Source organism: Sciurus vulgaris (genome assembly GCF_902686455.1).
Source record: "Sciurus vulgaris genome assembly, chromosome: 8".
NCBI classification, from domain to species: Eukaryota; Metazoa; Chordata; class Mammalia; order Rodentia; family Sciuridae; genus Sciurus; species Sciurus vulgaris.
Window position 1 is genome coordinate 24,079,787 of NC_136468.1, and position 20,814 is coordinate 24,100,600.

The 20,814-nt window shown below is 42.4% G+C and overlaps 1 protein-coding gene across 1 annotated transcript; it reads right to left on the minus strand.

Moving 5' to 3' along the window:
• Positions 1 to 1,054: 1,054 nt before the first annotated feature.
• On the minus strand, positions 1,055 to 20,541 carry CPA2 (carboxypeptidase A2; the record flags this gene model as incomplete). Its single annotated transcript, XM_079150372.1, has 11 exons — positions 1,055 to 1,283; positions 6,024 to 6,108; positions 8,498 to 8,697; positions 10,262 to 10,352; positions 11,411 to 11,521; positions 12,854 to 12,952; positions 14,845 to 14,946; positions 16,527 to 16,622; positions 17,222 to 17,356; positions 18,033 to 18,114; positions 20,477 to 20,541. The coding sequence occupies 11 exons, from the start codon at positions 20,539 to 20,541 to the stop codon at positions 1,096 to 1,098; spliced, it is 1,254 nt and encodes a 417-aa protein (XP_079006498.1). The 3' UTR covers positions 1,055 to 1,095.
• Between the last annotated feature and the right edge of the window lie 273 nt (positions 20,542 to 20,814).

Sequence of the window (20,814 nt, forward strand, 5' to 3'; positions counted from 1 at the left end):
TCAACATCTAAAAAAAATTTTTTTTTTAAAAAAAGAAACTCTAAATCCTTAATGGAAGTGAATACCTGAAAAGAATTGTGTGGAAGTTGAGCCCCAAACTTGATGGAGCAACAGGAAAGAAGGAAAGGAGTGTCATCGCTTTGGGTCCCCATCCGTTTTTATAACACAATATGCCAGAAATGGGAATGCAAAGTGCGACCCTAGGCCCAGAGGACACGCACCTACCACGATGCTTGGCACTTTGTAGTTGCCTCACCAGGATTTATTGAAAAAAATGAGCTCAAAAGTCTGTTGCTAGCCTCCAAGAGGAAGGGGTTGATACACGAGAGGACACAGATGAACCTTAGAAACTTAGTGCTAAGTGAAACAAGCCAGACACAAGAGGAAAAATACTGTGATTTGTCCTTACAAATGTGATGTGAGGAGATTCCCAGAACAGGCAAATTTGTAGAGACAGAAAGTCAAATCATGATTAGGAGGGGTTGAAGAGAGAGGTTAATGAGGAGTCACTGTTTAAGGAGTACGGTGCTTCGGTCTGGGATAATGAAGAAGTTCTAGAGATGGATGGTGGTGCCAGAGGCATAACATCGAAAATGTACTTAGTGCCACAGAATTGTACCCTTAAAAATAATCAAAACTGGGCTGGGGCTATAGCTCAGTTGGTAGAGTACTTTCCTTAAAAGCACAAGACCCTGGGTTCAGACCCCAGCACCGCAGGAAAAAAAAAAATCAAAACTAATTTTTTTGTTATATGTAACTTATCAGAATAAAAAAACTTAAAGGATGTTTGGAATATATCTTTCAGGATAGATTAAAGAAAAAGACAAAGGCGAGGGGCTTGCAGTGTAGTGGATTGCTGTGTTTTAGGGCAGAGACAACTGAAGAACCAGGGGGCCAGGGATGTGGCTCAGTGGCAGAGCACTTGCCTAACATGAGCAAGGCCCTGGATTTGACCTCCAGGCCTACAAAAAGCGAACAGAAAAAGAAATGGAAGAAATGGTGTTCCCACATTAGGATTAGAAAAAGGAATAGTCCCAACTCAGTTCTGCTTTAAACCAAAGAGATTTTAATGGTGTTTGTCTATTCCACAGTGCCCTAATATGGGTGGTCTCGCACGTGCTCCATGATTGTCTTCAAGCCAAGCCAGGTTTCTTCAGCTGTGGGTAAGATCTGCTTGGCCGGCAGGAGGAAGCCATAGCGGCCTGTGTCTCTCAGTTCAAAGGCAAACGAGTACTTGATGCCAGAGTCAAAGGACCAGTCAATGCTTCCGCCACTGGCTTGGTCTGAAGGGCAAATAAGAATAAAACCTGGTTATGCTGTTCCCACTGGCCTCTCACGTAACCTCTATATTAAGTTCCACCACGATCAAAAGTAAATCAGATCCGCATACTCATGGGCTGCAGGAGCAGGCACAATTTAGGAGAGGCTCGGACTTACAGAATACACAAGAATAATCTGAAAAGCAAAAGGTGTCATTCCAATGAACACTGCACTGAGCCTTCCTTTGGTGTTCTTAGGAGCCTCTGGCTTTCCCCGCCCATTTGGAATCCTGCCTGTTGCCCTACTTGGCATCTTCCCCAGCTTAGGGAGGTCATACCACTTCCTTCTTTAGAAGGTGCAGGCCTTGTTTCCTGTAGTGATAAAGGAGGGGTTACAGAGTAAGAGATTTAGTCCCTGACCTCAGGAGACTCTCAGCATAAGGAGGGAGCAGGCTCTGCTCTGGTGTCAAATCACATGCACAGCCTCCCTGTTGATGGGTTAAGTAATATGCACCTGAGATACACGTGGCCACTGACGTGACAAATGATGAAGGCAGGTGGCATTAGCCTAGGAAGACTCAAAGCAGTCAGACTCGGAAGAGCTGAGCAATGTACCGGTCCTGAGGCCCCACCCAGGGAGGGCAGGTAGAGGGTGAATGGAGGACATGGTTGTGGCAAAGATGAAAGAAGCCACCCAGTCCCTAAGAACAGAGCTAGGAACATCAGGGAGACTGAATCAGGAAAGAGTAGGACTAGACATTAATATTGTGAATTGCAGGTTGAACATCCCTTATTCAAAATGCTTGGGACCAGAAGTGTTTTGGATTTTGGAATATTTCATATATGTAATGAAGTATCTTGAAGATAAGGCCAAAGTCTAAACACGAAATTCATTTGTTTCTTAAATATCTTAAACATGTCACCTAAAGGTGATTTTATACAATATTTTTAGTGCATCTGAATTTTAACTCAGATCTGTCGCATGAGGTCAGGTGTGGAGTTTTCCTCTGTAGCAGCAGGTTAATATTCAAGAAGTTTTAGATTTGGGATTTTCAGAGTAGAGATGCTCAACCTATAATCCTGAGAAATTCTTGTGCACTCGTCTTCAGCCACAAAGCTATCGTAGTGAATAACAAATACTTAATGGTTGCTGGCTTGGACTGACTCTTCCCTGAGGACCAAAATTCCTAACCTGTACCTCTGATGTGGCTCTATGACACAGTCATCCCATAAGAGGTTCATAGAGGATAGAGTACTGGTTTCAAATTGAATCCTAACCCTCCATTGAGGTGGTTAGCTGGTGACCTAAGGCCAAGATGCTTCATCTGTCAAATAAGGATGATACACTCCTTATTTCACAGGGTAGCAAGAATTAAATGTGATAAGATTACAACACTGAGTGCTCACTAAATGTATTAGGCATTGTGTTAAATTGGCTCATTTAATCCCTACCTCTGTCCTGAAGTAGGTACTAGCATTGATCCTGTTTTACAGATGATGAAATTGAGATTCAGAATGAGTTACAATGTATGTAGAACAGGCATCCAATAAATGTTAGTCATAACCATCATTACCAATAAATGAGTAGGATCTTGTTACCTTAGACCACATTAAGGATCAAAGCTATCTGCAGGACAGTATGTGACTGCTTTAGAGTTGGCGAACACTTTTCTCCCATATACTATCTTTTCAGCCTCTCAACAATCCATTTCACAGATTAGAAAGCCAAGGGAGGATGAGTGACTGGCCTGAGGTGACTTGGTTCCAAAGTGGCAGTTTAAACTCAGATCCAGGCTTCTGGCCCCACGGGTGTGTTTCTCCCCCTACACCTCCCTGGGAAATAACTCAAGGACACCTTCTCCTGGACGAAGCTCCATCACAGCACAGCTCTTCAAAGCCCTTTCCAGTTGGGAAGCTACCTGGGAAATGTCTCACCCAGTGCAGACATGCAGCCACCTCCTGAACAGAGAGAAGCAGGTGTTCAGCCCAGGAGTGAACCAAGGCAGGAGGCAAGAAGAACTTAACTGGGACTAGTTCTTAGAGGCAGTGTTTATTCAAGCTGGGATAAGGCAGGACAAGAGAGTCATACCTGGGCAAATCTGCAACTAGAACTTGCATGAATAATGATCCAGTCTCCAAAGATGACACAATGACACAGAAAACCTTTGTTTGTCTGATATTTGTTTACTAGAAATGTCTGCAATATCTGTGTCCTCGCCAAGAAAAGCACACTAAACCTCAGCCTTCCAAAGTCTACATTATTTGTAAATACTTCCAGATTTATTATAAGGTATACTTTTATTATAAATACTTTTATTTATTCCTTATAATAAAATGGTATCATTCTGCTGACCTTCTGAACTTCAGCCTCCATTCATTCAGAGGCTGCCAACCGACAAAGGCATGTGCTCCTCGGTCTTAGATTGCCATCATCATCTCAAGCTAGATCCACCTCTCTGTGCCCACTGCCACCACTCAGAGGGCACTCCTCGCTGGAGGTTGCCTGATAAAGGTCACAACAAGCCCACAAGGGACATGGTTAAAAAAGGTCTCAGCAAGTCAGGCATGGTGGTGTGCAGCTGTAGTTTCAGCTACTTGGAAGACGGAGGCAGAAAGGTCACTGAGCCAGGAGATGAAGATCGGTCAGCACAGCATAATGAGACCCTTTCTCCCAAAACAGGCATCAGCAACTTTTGCAGATCAGTCTTCACAGAAAACAGTCTAACACACACACACACACAAAAAAAAAAAGCTCCAAAGTCGTTCATTCTGTTTGATTTAGTAATCTTGGTTCAGGAATATATGTAATAAAATAAGGAGTTTGAAAAACCAGGTAGCACTATTTAACAAAATGTTAAAACAAAGGTCCAATAGCGAGGATTTAGCAATATAATGGAATAACAAAAACCTAGAATGTAAATACATTAAATTCTACAGGAAATAATGCTAACTTTAAATAGCTGAACACAAAATACAGCAGACATGAATTCCAACTAGATAGATATATCTGTGCTTGTTGACCAAAAAAAAAAACACTAAAGTTTTTCAAATGTATCATAAACCACACACAAAAAAAAACTCACGATACTCAAAAAAGAGAAGCTTTCGCCAGGCATGGTGGTACATGCCTGTAATTCCAGGGACTCTGGAGGCTGACGTAGGAAGATTGCAAGTTCAAAGCCAGCCTCAGCAACTTAGCAAGGCCCTAAGTAACTTAGCAAGACGCTGTCTCAAAATAAAACATAAAAAGGGCTGGGGATGTAGCTCAGTGGTAAAGTGCCTCTGGATTCCATCCCTAGTATCAAAAGAGAGAGAGAGAGAGAGAGAGAGAGAGAGAGAGAGAGAAAGAGGAGCTTTCATGACATGTAATATTATCAAATCAGTAGTTTCTGTATTTCCATGAAGGGCTCTGGATCTAATAAATACGATATCACTCTTTTGTTCTCCAAGACTCCTATTAAAAGAACCATGACTGAACTAGGGATGTAGCTCAGGGGTAGAGCACTTGCCTAGCATGTGCGAGGCCCGGGTCCCACAAAAAATTTAAAAAAAAACAAAATTTAAAAACTCACAAGTAGCAATGGGCATTCCTGCAGATCCCCACCCCTCCGATGACTACAACTGCTCCCCTCACTCCAGCCTGCTCAACCACCCAGGCGCCTCTGCTGGCCCCCTGCTTGCCCCTTCACGCAATCATTCTGCCTAGGTCATTTCTTCTCCCTCCTGTGTCTTCCACCTCTCTTCCTTTACTGGTTCTTTCCCCACAGTCAATAAATATACTTCTTGTCTGAGGAGGGGAAAAAAAAAGGCTTCTGAAGCCTTCCATTCTTCTCTCTCTCCGCACCCCCCTCCCTTCTCATCCATTCTTCTGAGATTGCTCTGGTTAAGGTCACCAATAAACTAGTGATGAAAATCCAATGGAAAATGTTCTGTCCTCATCTGAATTGACCTTTTCATGGCCTTTTTCATTTTAACCACTGCCTCCTTTTCTTGCTCCTTCCCTGGCTTCTGAAATCTAGGATTCTCAACCTCTCTGCCTAGCCCTCCTGCTAACACCTTGTTTCCCCTTCTCTCAGCTCTCTTCCCATTCTAAGCATTTCCATTTTCCTCTTCCAACCACCCTTTCTATGTCAACCCTTCCTAAATCAATCAATCCCGCCCCCCTCCAATCTCTCTCTGAAGAATCACAGGCCATGTTGCTCAGGACAGCTCCACCTGAATCACCTACAATATGTTAAGCTTGACATGTCTACAATTGAACATATGATCTTTCTAGCCCCACCCCACCCCCTTTCACCCTCCTGGATGCCACTCAATGACCTTCAGTGAGAAACTCTCCACATTCAATAAGCAACAAGATCCTGTCCCAAATCCTGTCCATCCTCAGCAGAATGGCTCCAGTTCAGGAACTCCTCCTGCTCCCCCTAGGAGACCTCCCTAGTTCTGGTTCACCATCACTCTGGTCTCCACATTGCTGCTGTGTTCTACCTCATTCTGCATGAGACTGAGCTGTAAGGAACTGGACAAGTGTAGGAGGCGACAAAAAACTCAGATGCTTAGAGAGTTCTCCATTCTAGATATCACATAGTAAGCATCTCATGGGGGAGACCAGACATACTGAAGGAAACTGGATATGGTTGGGTTCCATGCATGAAGTCCTATCCCCTTCCCATTAAGGCATTTAAAAGCTTTGGCCCAAGTTCACATGGTGCCTGCCCTCTTAGTGGGTCATTTATATAAACTTCCAGCACAACAGATACTTACAGATAACTGAGCATATTGGTCCCACTTTGTACTTGGTGCCATGCAGGCTTGTCACAGACTGGGCAGCCCTTTGGGCCAGTTCATCCTATATCATAGAGATAGAACCAAATAAAGGTGAATGGCTAACACTTGCATTCTTGGAAATTGGTTGCCCAATAGCAGAATATAGACCAGGGAGGTCTGGTTAACTGAGGCAGAAGCAAAGGCCCTTTTCGCTTAGACTGTTTTTATTGAGAAGTAAGCACAAGTGTATTTCTGTTGGCTTTGAAATGCAACATGAAGACCTTCAGTGTTTACTTGGTCACACAGGTTTTTGCAATTCTCCAGGGTTCATTATTTTGCCACTAGTTCATCCCGTTCAGGAGTGTATATGGAAATAAGGTACATGTAAGGGGACTAAAGAAAATGCATACTGACCCCAGAATGTACCCAGGAAGTTGATTTTTTTCTTACTGGATCTCTACATTGGCTTACTTCCCTGTGATTGTCTCTTTTTCCAAGAAGTAGAGCTCAGCAAAATATTTTCCGTTACTTGAGGGTTCCAATTTTGACTGATTGAGGCTTTACTGTCCTTGCTAAGGATAAATGTAAGGTCTTGAACTTGGGTCCAGGAAAACAACTGTACAATTACCAGATGGGGGAAACCTGGCTCAGCTGAAGCCTGGGAGAGCCTGGGGGTTTCAGCTGTCAAAGAGCCCAACATGAGTCAACTGCATGGTGTTACTGCCAAAAAACTAATGTGACCCTCAACTGCATTAGCAGAAGTGCACAGTCCAGATGACGGCAGTTCCGGCCATGCTGTGCTCCACACTGGTTAACCTGCAACCCAAGTTCACTTCTAGGCGCTATCCTTGAAGAACACAGACAAACCAAAGCATGTTCAGAAAACATGAGGGCATTCATACTGTGAGTGCTTAACAGAACTGAAATTATTTCAGAGATTATCCCTACCTTACAGACCTAAGAGAAAGGAGGTGAGTGGTCTTGAAGTAATTAATAGATTCACCTCCCAAAGGGAAATAAACTTGCTCAATAAAGAAATGTGATAAACCAGGGCTGGTAGGGGTAAAACAGAGGAAGGTTTTCCTTCCCTATGAGGAAAAACTTTAACAATCAAACCTGCTTCCAACATGGAATCATCTCCCTTGGAGGCAAGAAGTCATCCAAGTTTAGGCTAGCTGACTATCTGGTAGAGATTTGAGGACCGGGTTTGGATAATTTAAGGTTATCTAGGTCTATTAAAAGTACATTTCAGATTCCTTCCAACCTCGACATTCTTTTTCCCTGATATGACTTTGAATGGTAAGAGTCGCCATCAAAATCCTGACAGAGCTAAAATCCAACTGATGAGATGAAAGATACATCTGAATTGGAAGACTCTACCCCATTTCTGCCTGGGGCTGCTGACAATAATCTATTTGAAGGTAATTTGTCCAAAAGGTCCAAATTCTGGACTCATCCCTAACATATGGGTTTCAAAAACCAAGTCTAAAAGCCAAATTGGAAGTATCTGCACATTCTCTTCAGCATGGGATAGTTGTTGCTCAATTGCAAACAGTCTCCTGAGATGTCGGCATCTGACCTAAGGCTGCCGCCAATTTGTTTATTCCTGAAACAGGAAAGATGACAGAAGGAATCAAGTTAGGGATTGAATGTTTTAAACTCAGTGCATCATCATGGTAGTTCACAAAGTCAAAGGCCCCAGGAAAGTATGAGGTCAGTTTCGGGGAGCAAGATTGCTCAGCACAGAGCATCTGTTCACCAGTCCAAGAGCCTCAGATCTAAATTCAAGTGGGTTTTGGCCAGGCACAAAGGTGAATGCCTATAATCACAACAACTCAGGAAGCTGAGGCAGGAGGATCCCAAGTTCAAAGGCCAGCCTCAGCAATTTGCCAAGGTCTTCAGCAACTTAGTGAGACCCTGTCTCAAGATAAAAATAAATAAATAAAAAGGACTGGGGATGTAACTCAGCGGTAAAGCATCCCTGGATTCAGTATCCAGTACTAAATTAAATAAATAATAACTCCAGGGCTGGGGCTGGGGCTCAGTGGTAGAGCACTCACCTAGCATGTGTGAGGCACTGGGTTCAATTCTCAGCACTATATAATAGTAAATAAAATAAAGATATTGCGTCCATCTAAAACTAAAGAAAATATTTTTTAAATAATAATAGTAACTCCAAGTGTTTTTTAACCATAGAAAGCACATCCTCACAAACTATGGTCAAATGAGGCTCAGGTTCATCTAGATGAAGGCAACAATATTTTCACGAATTCTATTTTCCAAGGAAACTTAGTTTAGGAAGCTAAACCTTTGGTTGCATCACAATCTTCTTAGTGCCTGGACTTAAATCTATCGTCTTTGTAACCTGTCATTAGTACACCTCCACCTTAGTGCCTAACTTCATGACTGACACTGATTTGTCCACACAACGGATGTTGTAGCTGAGCTAAAATGAAGTTGAAAAAACTCACCAGCTCATCAAAGTTATCTGACTTGGTACATTTATACCCATAAGGGTACATGAGCAGCTGGGAATAGCTGTGGAGGGTAATGAAGGCCTTAAATTCCCCATGACTCTTGATGAAGTCCACTATGGATTTCACTTCAACTTCAGAGTTGGCCCTGGGTCCATGGTATGAATCAGAGCAAGGATTGCTACTGGCTCCAGGTCCTGGTGGGATGTAGGAGAAGCCCAGTGAGGACAGCAAGCTTTAAGAAGACACCACAGGGAGGAAGGGACCACACACATCACTAAATTTCTCCTCTGGAAACCAGAATCATTATGTTTGATCAAGACGCTTCCTAAGGGCATAGACAGGAAGCCCAGCTGAGGTGATACTGCATGTATCTCTTCTTTAAAAAATATGGCTCCTCTATATGGCAGAAAGAACTATCAAATTAGATCATCTCCTCTCTGTGGGAGTTGTTGGAAGAAAAGCTCGATTTAATATTATAGATGGAATTCCTGCATTGAGTGGGAGTTTTAGCAAGTTCTTTTTCTGGGATCTTTTCCAATTTGTAGAATCCAATAGCAGAAGATTCTATGCATCTGTACTTCCAAGTTACAAAGCCACAAATGCAAAAAACCTCTGACACCCTTTCTGCCATGAGGAAATCACAACTACATTTGACAACATGGCCACCTTTGGCCTTAACTCCCTCAGCAATCAGTGTTGCTCAAGCCCACTGAGGTGTGGTTATGGCAGGCCCAGCAGGGGCTCTAAATGCTAAAGAATCTCTCAGAGAGCAGGTAAGCGTTGAGATTCCCCAGGCTAAGTGATACGGACAAAACATAAACATAACCTCTGTCATCTTGAGTTAAAATATTAATAAGAATAACATTTCAGGGGAAAAAACTGGCATTGGATTGCTGGGAATTGTTCAATATTTTGGGTCTGGTGCTTTGATTATTTTCCCCCTATGAAAAAAAAAAAAAAGAATAAGTAAATTGTAAAAGCAATGAATGAAGTTGCAACTCATCCATATGCTGTCACAATCCCCTAGCGGGTCCTGTCTCGCTTCCATAACTCTCATTAATTCATTTGTTTTACAAATATTTAATGATTGCCTTCCATGTGGCAAGCTCTGTGCTAGGTGTTAGGAATACTACTGAGAAAGAGACAGAGCTCCTAACTTCACTGTTACTGTGGGCTAGTGAGGAGAAACCAAACAAATTTCAATTCTGATTATTAAAAACATAAGGAGATTTAGCTAGTGCCGGAAAGCAGAAAGGAGCCCCCAACTAGCCTGCCACTGAGCTCCAAAACATAAGAGCTGCAAGCCAGCAACAAGCTAATATTTTACTTTGAATCTATTTCGAAAATCAATGTCTTAATCCTATTTGTACTTCTTTTTAAGTTTTCCTTCTCGAAGCATCCATAGATGATGTAATGCTTCTCCTCGGAATAGATCCTAACCCCCTCTAGTGGTTGGTTCAGGGCTTCCTGAGCTCCCGCCATTGTGCAAAGTCTTGCTCTGGCAGCTCAGAAGCTGAACCGGGCTACAGCTTGTGGGAAAACCGAGATGTGAGACAAAATATATTAAATGCCGCTCAGAGCTCTGCGACAGCACTGCGCTCCTGTGAAGGGAATTTAGTAAAGTGTTTTTCGAAGAGGTTTTTAAATGGCTTGAATCCTAAATGGGCGTAGCAGGCTGACGCACTGCAGAGCCCTACGAACCAGCTAGTTAGCCAGACAGCAGTCTGACCATCCCTGGGGGCAAGTCCCTGCGCTCACCTCCAAAACCTGCATCCCAGTTCCGGTTAGGATCTACACCGACACAGAGGCTTCCAGAGACCTTGGACCGGGTCTTTCGCCACATCCGATTCTTTAAAATCCGACCAAAAAAGATACAGAAAAAAGAAAAACCGATCATTTACCCAGATAAGAAGGTCCCTTCAGAATGCAGTTCATTCCTACTGCGCCCTTCCGGGAGGCCCCTGGGCAAACGCTCTCATTTCTCTTGCCCCAGAGGTGTTGGTAATAGTTCCACTCTGGATAGTCCCCCATGTCCTCAAATAAACATCTGCCAAACCACGTTCCATAAAACACCAGTTCTATTCAATGCAACAACCACCACAACAAAAAGCAAGGGTAGGAGAGTTCTGTGATCAAATATTTGGGGAAAAGATGGGGCTAAGTTGATAAATTTACTTCAGAACTTGTAAGAGTTTTTAATGTTTTAATGTTTTATATGCACCACTGAAAAGGATATAGTGGGCGGAATTTCCTAGACGAGCCCATGGAACCCTTTATTCTTGCAATATCTCATGGGATGAGTACCAGTTGCTAGGATGAGTTTCTTTGAAAGCGCTACCACCGTCATCAGCTCGCTACAAGAATAAACTGGAAGCTCTGATTCATTTTGAATGTATCGGGGGTCACGACTGCCACAATGGTGTTTTGTAATGAGATTTTCAAGGGGAAAAAAAACCTACAAAACTCCTTTTAGTGATATTACAGAGGATTTCTGCCACAGATGGTAAGTAAAATGCTAGGATGCATTGTACTGCTACCTAAATCTTACGGCAATCTAATTGTCAGCAGGTAACATCCGCCTTCTCTTTTCTATCAATCCCACCACAAAAAACGCAGAGATAATTGGAACAAATCTCCTAGGTGACTCACGGCGAACACTGAGCTCTAATAGCCCAGACTAACGGCTGAAATGGGCTCTGGCTGAGGCGACAAGTGAAGACATCATGTGTTGGAATAAGAAGTGATTATAAACACTTTTCTGTGCTCCTTTCAGGGCCACTACTGAGAGATTAGGCATTCTGTTTGGAGTAAATCAAGAACAGAAAGATTATTTTTATTTGGTTTTTCAAAGTTCCTACACATCTCCTTAAAGTCTTTGTGGAAGAAGAATAAAAAGTCCTGGCTTACTTGGGTTTGAGAGAACACATATCCATCCGGGTTTGTGACTGGCAGCAGGAAGATGTCCATGGTGTCCAAAATGGAGGTGATGGAAGGATCATTTCCATAATCAGAGGCAATCTGAACAGAGAACAAGTATCATGTCAATCTCACAGTCCCTTCCTTTTGATCAGGGACCTTGGGACAGACTATTAAGGCAATGTTTTTTTCCAAATGTGACCTACGGACCACTGTGGACCAATGAGAATTTTCCCAAGTCTACTGCAGCCCAGTTTCCTGCAGTGTTAATATGTTTTAATATGCCCATGTCTACACTTTCATTTGTGGTCAGAATGATTTACTTGTATTAAGTAAAAATCAGTTATCATGTGTTCATTCTCCCTCAAAAGCAGTAGTGTTCTTCCTATGAATTCTGGTGAGGCATGTTACAACAGTGAGCAATGGTAAATGTGGCTTATGTGGATAAGAACCAAAGAAAAAATTTTAAATATTCCTTAGTCCTCACACAGTATAGTGTTCCAAAAGAACTCAGGACCAACATCAGATTACTTAAATATGTGGGAACTTTGTTAAAGATCCAGAGAACTGGTTAAATTTCATTTGGGGAATTACATTTTTACTTGCAATCAATTGCAGTAGAGTTGAAGTTTCTGCGGGATTAAAATTTATTCATTTCCTGTGCTCAGCCATCCTAAGGCATTATTATTCAACTGTTAAATATCCATTTCATAATACCCTAAAGGTAACCGCATTTTAATTGAAGGGAAAAATGTATCAATTGGTATGCACATGGTTGCACATGCTCGAATGATCTGATGTGGATTGATTTCCTTTGCTCATGAATTAACATTCTGATTTATAGCATGTCATTTTTGAATTACTTAAGAAATACCAGACTAGGTCACACCCAGCCCCAAGTCCTGACTCTCATGCCAACAAACATGTGGAAGAGAGATATTGCTACATCCTGGCTTCAAAATCAGATTTGGGAAATTTTCAGAACAAATGCAAACACGCTTAACTAATTTCAATTTGGATCTCTAAGTCAAAGTCAACGCTTCTTACACCTGTTTCTATTTTCTGTCTGAGCCCCTTTCACGATTTTAAACATCCCCAGCACATCTAGCCTCAGCCTTAAGAAGCAGCAAAGCGATTTTTCTCTAATCTGTTCTTTTGCTGAAACATAACTCCAGCCCTTACAGGCCACCCCTTAGATTCCCTCTGGTTTGCTGTATCTTTTAAGGAGGGCATAGTGGTAGGCCCAGGGGACACGGTGCTATGGCCCTGGATGGGATAATACCAAAAAAAGATTAGATGGGTCTGTTTCCTGTCCATGTGGCAAGAGAAGGGCTCGAGGAGAGCACAAGCAGGGACCTCAGAGACTGTTGTGTACTGGCTTGTGGGCCTGACCCCAGAAAATCAAAATACGTGAGGAATTTTAGGCAAAATGACCTTATTTGCTACCCACAGTGCAGTAGCTTGTGTAACCCACTCTCGAGCATGGATTCCAGCGTCTAGCCAGATGGCTGGCTTGTCTCCTCCGGTGCTGAACTGCAAAACAAGAGTGGCCAATGTGAATGGCTCTGCGGATCTGGGCACCTCATTCCCTCTGCTCTCCCTGCAGCCTCCTCCTTCTCTGTCCCCTTGATGTTATTGATGTGCTAGAGAGAGGAGGAGGAGATGCAGACGGTGCGCTGAGGATTAATTCTTCTCGTTTAAGGTTTTTTTGTTTGGTTTTGGTTTTTTGGTCCCCTTCTTTTGATATAAGCTTAAATGCAGGCTAAAAAGAGGGCTCTAGACTTCCTCCCTTGATGTTTGTAAAAAAAGTAGTTGCAGATAATGATGTGAAAATGGGTTCATATGTGGCAAATTGGAAAAAGCAGGTTACACAATAGGATATCATTTCTATTTTAAAAAAGACTAGTTCATATAAATATATGTGCATACACATGCATATGAGAAAAAAAAGAGGGGAGAGGGAGAAAAAAGGGGAAAGAAAAGAGAGGAAAAAAATAGAAAAAAAATGTTTATAGTCATAATGCCATAGTTGTGAAAGTAGAATTACAGGGATTTTTTTTTCCTTTTGTGTGTATTTTGCAAATATGTGCAGGGATTGTATTATGAAAATGCTCATGATAACCTTTTGAGTCCTTCATAAAATCAGGATGGCAGGTTCTGTAGGTGCTTTCCAGAGTTTAAATTTTATGATCTAAGTGACTTAGTTTTATTTGGAACAGTGGCTTTGCCAATTGGATCAGTAAATGGGAAGGAAAAGATTATTTTTGCACCATCAACTTCTATCTCTGTGCAGCATCCTAAACACAGCAGATAAGGTAAATGAGAAATGCAAATCCTTGCTTTAAAAAATTACATTTCACAGGTTTCCAGAGTTTTAGCTGAAAGTGTTCTGTGACTTTTTCTTCAAAGGGCTCAAATATAAACTTTCAAAAAGGCAGAACAGGACCACCTGGAAAAAGGAAGATCAAGAAAATCCAAGGCAGAAGAGAATCTGGGGTTTCCTGACCCAGTTGAAGAAACAGAGTAGAAAAACGAAAAAGAAAGGAGGGTTAGAGTAAACTTTAGCAACAGTACCCTGTGTCATAAAATAGGCAACCACTCCTCCCAGGCCTGCTTTGGGAAAACCGCTCTGGGGAACTCCATCTGCCCCAGTTAGTCAATTGGTTCCCAGCCATAACGTTTCCAAATTTAGCAGGGAGTTGTGACATTTACCCCCTTCCACCCAAGCAACTCTTTCTAGGAAGTCTGGGGAAATAATTTTCACTCTTTTTCAGGGCAAGGTGCAGAAGCTTCAAACTCTCAGTACGAAGACTTCCAGGAGTAACGTAACCAGTTGCAGTAAAACCTGAACATTTGTCAGCTATCATCTAAAAAAAAAAAAAAAAAAAAAAAAAAAAGGCTGTTTCAGGGCTTTCGCCTTTGAGATTTAATTCTGTCATCCTGCACACTGCGGAACTCCTGTTTTGGTTTTTGTGTTTTTGTTTTTATGCGGTTCAGGCAATTAGTGTTTAAAAAAGGAAAAATTGGCTTAAAAAAGAAAAGGAAAAGAAAAAGAAAAAAAAAGAAAGAAAGAAAAAGAAGAAAGGGGCAAAGAACTCCCACCTTGATTAATTACAGAATGCTCCCCAGCCCCCTCCTTGTCCCCCGCGCCGCCACCTCCCCCTCCTCGGTTCCTATTGGCGCGCGCCGCCCGCTTCCCCGCGAGCGCATCTACCCCGACAGGAGCATTAATTCTCTCCTGCAGACCTGCGTCAGCTTGCGCAGGAAAAGAAAAAGAAAGGGGGGCTGAGGAGGGTGGAGGGTGGATGCTCAAAACCAGCAAGGACCGGTTAGGAGGAAAAAAAGAGACCTGCTCTGCGGGCCGATTTGGGAGGGGCAGGATTCTAGAAGCATCGGGAGCAAAAACCGCTGCCGTCCCGGTGTACCTTGAGCACGTTCATGGGCCGGTTTTCAAAAGAAGAGCCGATATTCACTTTGCTCACCAGGTCAGGGTGCTCACCCACGAGGTTATCCATTTCTTGGGAAATCTGAAATGTTTCAAATGAATAAATAAAGACACTTGTAAATGAATGTTGGGATGCATCTATTAGTGGCTTTTCTCGCCCCCCTCTGCCCATCCCCTGGGGCACAATGGAGAGGGCAGCGCAGCCCACCGCGCCGAGGTGTCGGGGGCGTTTGAATCCTAGCTCAGGGATGATGAGTCATTCTAGAAAAAGAGAAACCATTTTGCCACAGCAGAGCCGGCTCCTTCCAGTTTCGTACAAAACAAAATGGCCCTTGTCTGGTTTGCCTGTAGGTTTCCTCCACCCAGCTCTCTGGTGCAGATTTTCCGGCCAGGAAGCTTCTCGCCTTCACTAGCAGAAAAACACAAATGATAGTGGCATCCAAAGGGATGGATGTGGAGGCTGGTGCTACAAAAGACAGCCGGGCTAGTGCAGGCCCGGGGACAATGGGGCGCGACCCGCAGACCGGCTCAAGCCACCGTCCACTCCAGCCCCTGTTTTCAGGGTTCATTGAAATTCTATGCATTCTCCATGCGGCCGGCTGCATCCATTGCTGGGACTGAGACCTGTGCTTCCAGGGGTTACTGGAATGAAAACAGTCCCTCCAGCAGTTGTTTGCAGGCACCAGAAAGCGGGGAAGAGACATCTTGTTGCTGCCACTCCTTTTCTTCTTCACATCAAACTAAGATACAGCTATATATCTAGATCAGTCTTTTTTTTTTTTTCCTTGAGAGGGAGAACGTTAGAAAGGTAATAGCAAGCATAGATTGTATATCACGCTTGTGACGTCGCTCCATAGTCTAGTGCATTAATAATTCTGTCACTGACACAAAGCAAGTGAGTTCAGGTTACATTTCGCCCTCAACTAAGTTTAGGTCAGTTTTACCACGAAATAAATTAGGGAAAAAAATTTTTTCAGAGCTGTTTGCATTTTAAAATTGATTTGGAGACTCAGACCTCCTCCTCTGGATCTTTTCTACTCTCCGCCTCATCCCTTAACCCTGCAACTGCCATCTCCTCTACCAAGTACTCCCAAGTCAGTCAGTGCAGATAAATCCCTGTGGGCCCCAAGAAGAGCTCTGTGTCACAGAGATAAGTGCAGCTTGCCCAGGTACATAGCATGCGACCCAAATGGAGAAAGGGACTAACTAAACTCAAAAAAGACCTCAGAGACTACATAGAGGTTCAAACTATGCAGCCTTGGAACCCTGAACAAAATGAGACCCCTCCCGGCCTGGAAATCAAGAGTCAAGGTGTCTCCTGATTCTATCAATGACGGCAGCAAGGAAGCACAACTCTCCAGTGGTTCAGTGGGTCCGAAATTGGCAAAAATCTGTTGAGGGGAAGATCATGGAAGAGCTATTTGTGAGCTCACTTAAGACACTCTGAACACTTCCAAAATAACTATGAGGTTGTTGGGATGAGCAGGTGGGATTCAGGTCCTGCATTAAGTCAGTGACACTGATACAATCCTAGGGAAACTTGGAGAAGATAGAAAATCATAGAATAATTTCTAGGTCATTTTATCACCACATAGAATTAGTGGCCTCATCATCAGAGAAGAGGGTGGCCCATTACTCGGATATACATTTTTAAACACCTACCTCTTCCAAGGTGTGGTAGGCCCCAAAGTTGAAGTTACCATTTCGTTCTCTTCTCTGATTAAACAGCATTTCTTCTTTCTCTTGGTCCAACAGAACCTAAGATAAACCAGTTCTATGATTTAGTTAATAGCGATGCATTTCAGTTTATAATTGTAAAGAAAATGATGACTCTCAATTCCCAGTGCCAAGCTTTCCTCTTTCTGTCCTCTACAGGACATGATCTCTCTGGTTCATGTCTTTCTCCTATTCTGGCAGCACTCAGAAAGGGGATGGGACATTAACAAGACAGTGGCTAGCCTAACCCTGCAGATACAGACAGGATAATGGTATGTGGAGAGCACATAGGTGTAGTCTTAAGCCTCACCCTGCCTTTCTGAGTTAACCTCTAATTACAAGCTAATTGACTAGCAGCTTGCTTTTTCCCTATTTTATTGACATCCTTCATATTTATACTACCTCTGTCTTTGGCCCTTACCCTTTAATTCTTTGTTATCATATTCCATTTGTGCCAGAGGCAAAAAAAGAAAGACAATGCCTCCCTAACCAACCTGCAGGGGTATTGCATATGGCTGGAAGATCCTAGTAAAACCCACAGGTGCCTTCCCTGGCCCAGAGGGCTCAAGGATAAAAGAATGTGGGTGTTCAGTTCATGTGGACCAGGAAGCCTCTGGAAAGCTCTTCCATAGCATAAGTACCTGAACATCTTCAATCATGATGGAGTAAGTAATTCCCTGGGACTCCAAGAAAACTTTGACTGCAGGTATGCTGACAAAGGGAACCCGGACGTGGGCTGTCTCTCCTGGGGTGGTGGGTGATTTCCAAAAATCAAGCTAGAATGGATAAAAGGACAAGCCAAGGAAATGAGTGGGTTATTCTGGGGGGAAAATGGACAGTTCAGCATTGATAAATTTCAAGCAGTCAATGGGTTGCCTAGTTTATCTTGAACCCACAAAATCCGAATCATTGTGTAATCACTATAAGACAACAAGAGTTTTTAAATATGCAAGCATCAGCAAACGTGTTATATTGCCCACCTCCCCTACATGGCCAGATAATAAAATTGGCAGAGGAAAAGATTATTTAAAACTATGGCAGTTTCTTTTTTTTTTTTAAACAACCTGGCATTCAAGTGATCCAATTCATTTCACAATACTACAAATCATTTTAGAAGGGAACTAATGCATTTAAAGTATTTAATAACTTTTCCAAAGTTTTTATTTTCAGATTTTATTTTTTCATTCTTATAATATACCTGTAAGGATAGAAGAATGGTATGTTTATGCCCATTTTTCTGAATGGTAAAATGAGTCACAGGAAAGGTAAGGTGACTTGTCTAGTGTCATGTAGTTGCGACTAGTACCCAAGTTTTTGGAATTCCAACTTCATGAGTTAGTATCCCACACTATATCAGAGGAGTCAAAATACAGTCCAAAATATATGACAATCATTGTATCTGACTGTAGAGTATTCATTCTGATAAACAAAAGCCCTCACTAGAACAAGTACCTGGAGATGTTCTTCGGCCTCCAATTGCACCAGATTTTTAATTTGTTCTTCATTGCTTGGGACAATCTCCAGAACTTGGTCTCTAAATAGTATTAACATAGATATAAACTTAAAAGTGGTTTGAACACTGCTTCCTGTTGCTTTCAGCTCCTGTCAGCCTCTTCACCTAAGAGATGAATGCAATAGTCGATAAACGCTCTACCAACCCAGAAACTAATAAATAGTATACTGACTCATACCCAGAATAAGAAGGAGATAGAATGGCTTTATTTCCTCCAAGGAACTGTTATCTAAATAATAATTAAAGGGGTACCTGCTCCTACCGTGAAGCTTGCTATTAACGTTATCTTTCCTTTAGCTAATGAGGATTTGTCAAATAACACCTATTGCTCATAAAGCATTGGCTTTTAATTTTTGTGTCCCTGTTTTCTTAGAAAAAAAGTTAAACAAAAAAATCTGGGGTGATTAATCAAGTGCTTGTAAGAGGAATCAGATTCACATCTGGGTAGACCTAATGTTTTCTGGGTTTGGGGAGGGGGTTGCTTTTTGTTTGTTTGTTTTTGTTTTTGCAATGGAAAATGTTTCAGGGTTCCATCTCCAAACCTCATTCATGTGGTCCAAAGCCGGAAATCGTTAGGGAAAACTGGAACCCAAACAAATCACGGTGTCTCTCTTTACCCACTTACAAAGCACTTTTAATGGCAAATAAAGGATATCAGGGATACTGTGTCAGAAAAGAGAAACCCCAAAGCAAGAAAACTTCTTAGAGAAGAGTTTGGGTAAATGTGCTGGATTCTTTTAGGTTTTCCATGGGGATAGAGCCTTTTCCTCTTTTAACCCTTTCTGTGAGCTGGCTGACTTTCCATCCTGTGGGGAAGATTCAATGAGATACAATGAGCCACAGAGAGGAACCAGAATCCAGTTCTGAAACCAAACCCCACACAATTTCCAACGAACTCAAGTGGAATACCCGAGCAACAGAATACATGCTCTTCAAGGCTTTTTTGCCTCCAAGTATCCATCTGCCACAAATGGTCTGAAAATTCTTCCATTTGAGTCTCATTACTTCGGGTTCATGCATGGACTCCCAGGAGTCCTCCATTCATTTGAGAAGGCTCTTGGAAAAGTAATACATTAGGCTAACATTTCCTGGTGTGTGTTCTAAGGAACAGTAGGCCTTTGAGTTACTCCGAAAAAAAATAAAGGGGGAGGAGGTTGATGACTTTTTTAAAAAAATTGGGTTCCATGCTGCAACCTTGATCCCCTCTTAAAGATTTATAATACACACTAATTTAGTCAAAGTTCCTGGAAATTTTATACTTAACCCTCTTATTCCCAAATTTATTTGACCACTACTTTTTTGGACCAAATTTTTTTGACAGCTTCCTTACTTCCCTGGAACACTCTCCAAAAATGCTGCCCAAAGTCCTTCATTGAATTGTAGAACCAAAGCACTTCAGAGCAAGGGTGAGTCTGACAGCTACAGAGGAGCTGGGCTGAAGACAACAGGCCTGGCCTTCCACTTCCTGAGGTTCCAGCACCCAGACTCTCAATCTGAAGATAGGGGAGGACAAGAGCTGACGTAGAATGAAGCTCAGAGAGATCGGAAGGAAAGAGGAAAGTAACCTTGACACTTACTGTGACCTGAGACAAATGAGCCACATGGCCTGATCTCTCCTGCTGTCTGTCACATTCTGATCATTGGAAGGGAAAAGGAGTAAGGACAGAGAGAAATAGGGTTATTTGTGTTCCATTTTGTGAAATATTATTATACAAAATGGAGCCATTCCTGTCACACAAAATGACCCCATAAAACAGAGTTGGGGACACTGGAAAGAAAGGAAACAGGCCTCAGACACGTGCTCCAGGATGTCTCTCACAGAAACAATCCAATGAGATAGCCTGCCCTATCTTGAAGACTATTTTTACTTAGCCAATTATGAAAGAACTGCCAACTGTGATCTGAAGACTAACTTTATGTATTAACTTCCCCTACTTGCCAATCAGAACTTGCCTGCTCCCACAAACACCAAGACTACTAATGAACTTTCATTCAAAATAATTTGCACAGGTTTCTCCATCCTAATAAATCCCTGGACCTTTCCTTTGTTCTCTAGACACACTATACCACCCTGGGCTGTGCATTCATGTCCTGGATTTCAATGCTTTTATTTATTCTCGAATAAAAGTTCCTTTATTGGAGATGCATCTCTATAATTTTTGTTTGACCTTGACAGTTTTCACTTGCTGTTTTTCTTTTCATGTCATTCATCTGTTTTTTTTTTTATCACCCTCTCCTATTTTGCCCCCTTACCCTCCCACCCTGATCTAAGAGAACTCTGGAAACACTGAACATGTACACCCATTATTCTGTAATCATCCAATGAGAGACTCCATGAATCAGGTAAATAAAATTCAAACAAGCACCAGAAAATAAAACTTACCCCACAAATGTTTCTTGACAGTAGATGTGCCCAAAAAGGGCACCAAATAACAGGATCAACCTCATGGTCAAGGCTTTTCCCAGAGTCCAGAATTCAGAGTCCTTCCTGAACTTTATTTATAGGGAGCACAGCTGAGGCTGATCCGTTGGCCCTCTGAGAACACAAGTGAATTCCCATATGGTAAAATTCCCACCTGCATGTGAAATCTTCAAGGTTGTAGACACCCACCAGTGTGATATCACCAATCTGTGTATTTTCCATTCCTGGCATGAGATAACAAACTTCGATGGAAAGAAAACAAAATTGCCAGAGCATACCAAGGGCAAATCATACATTTA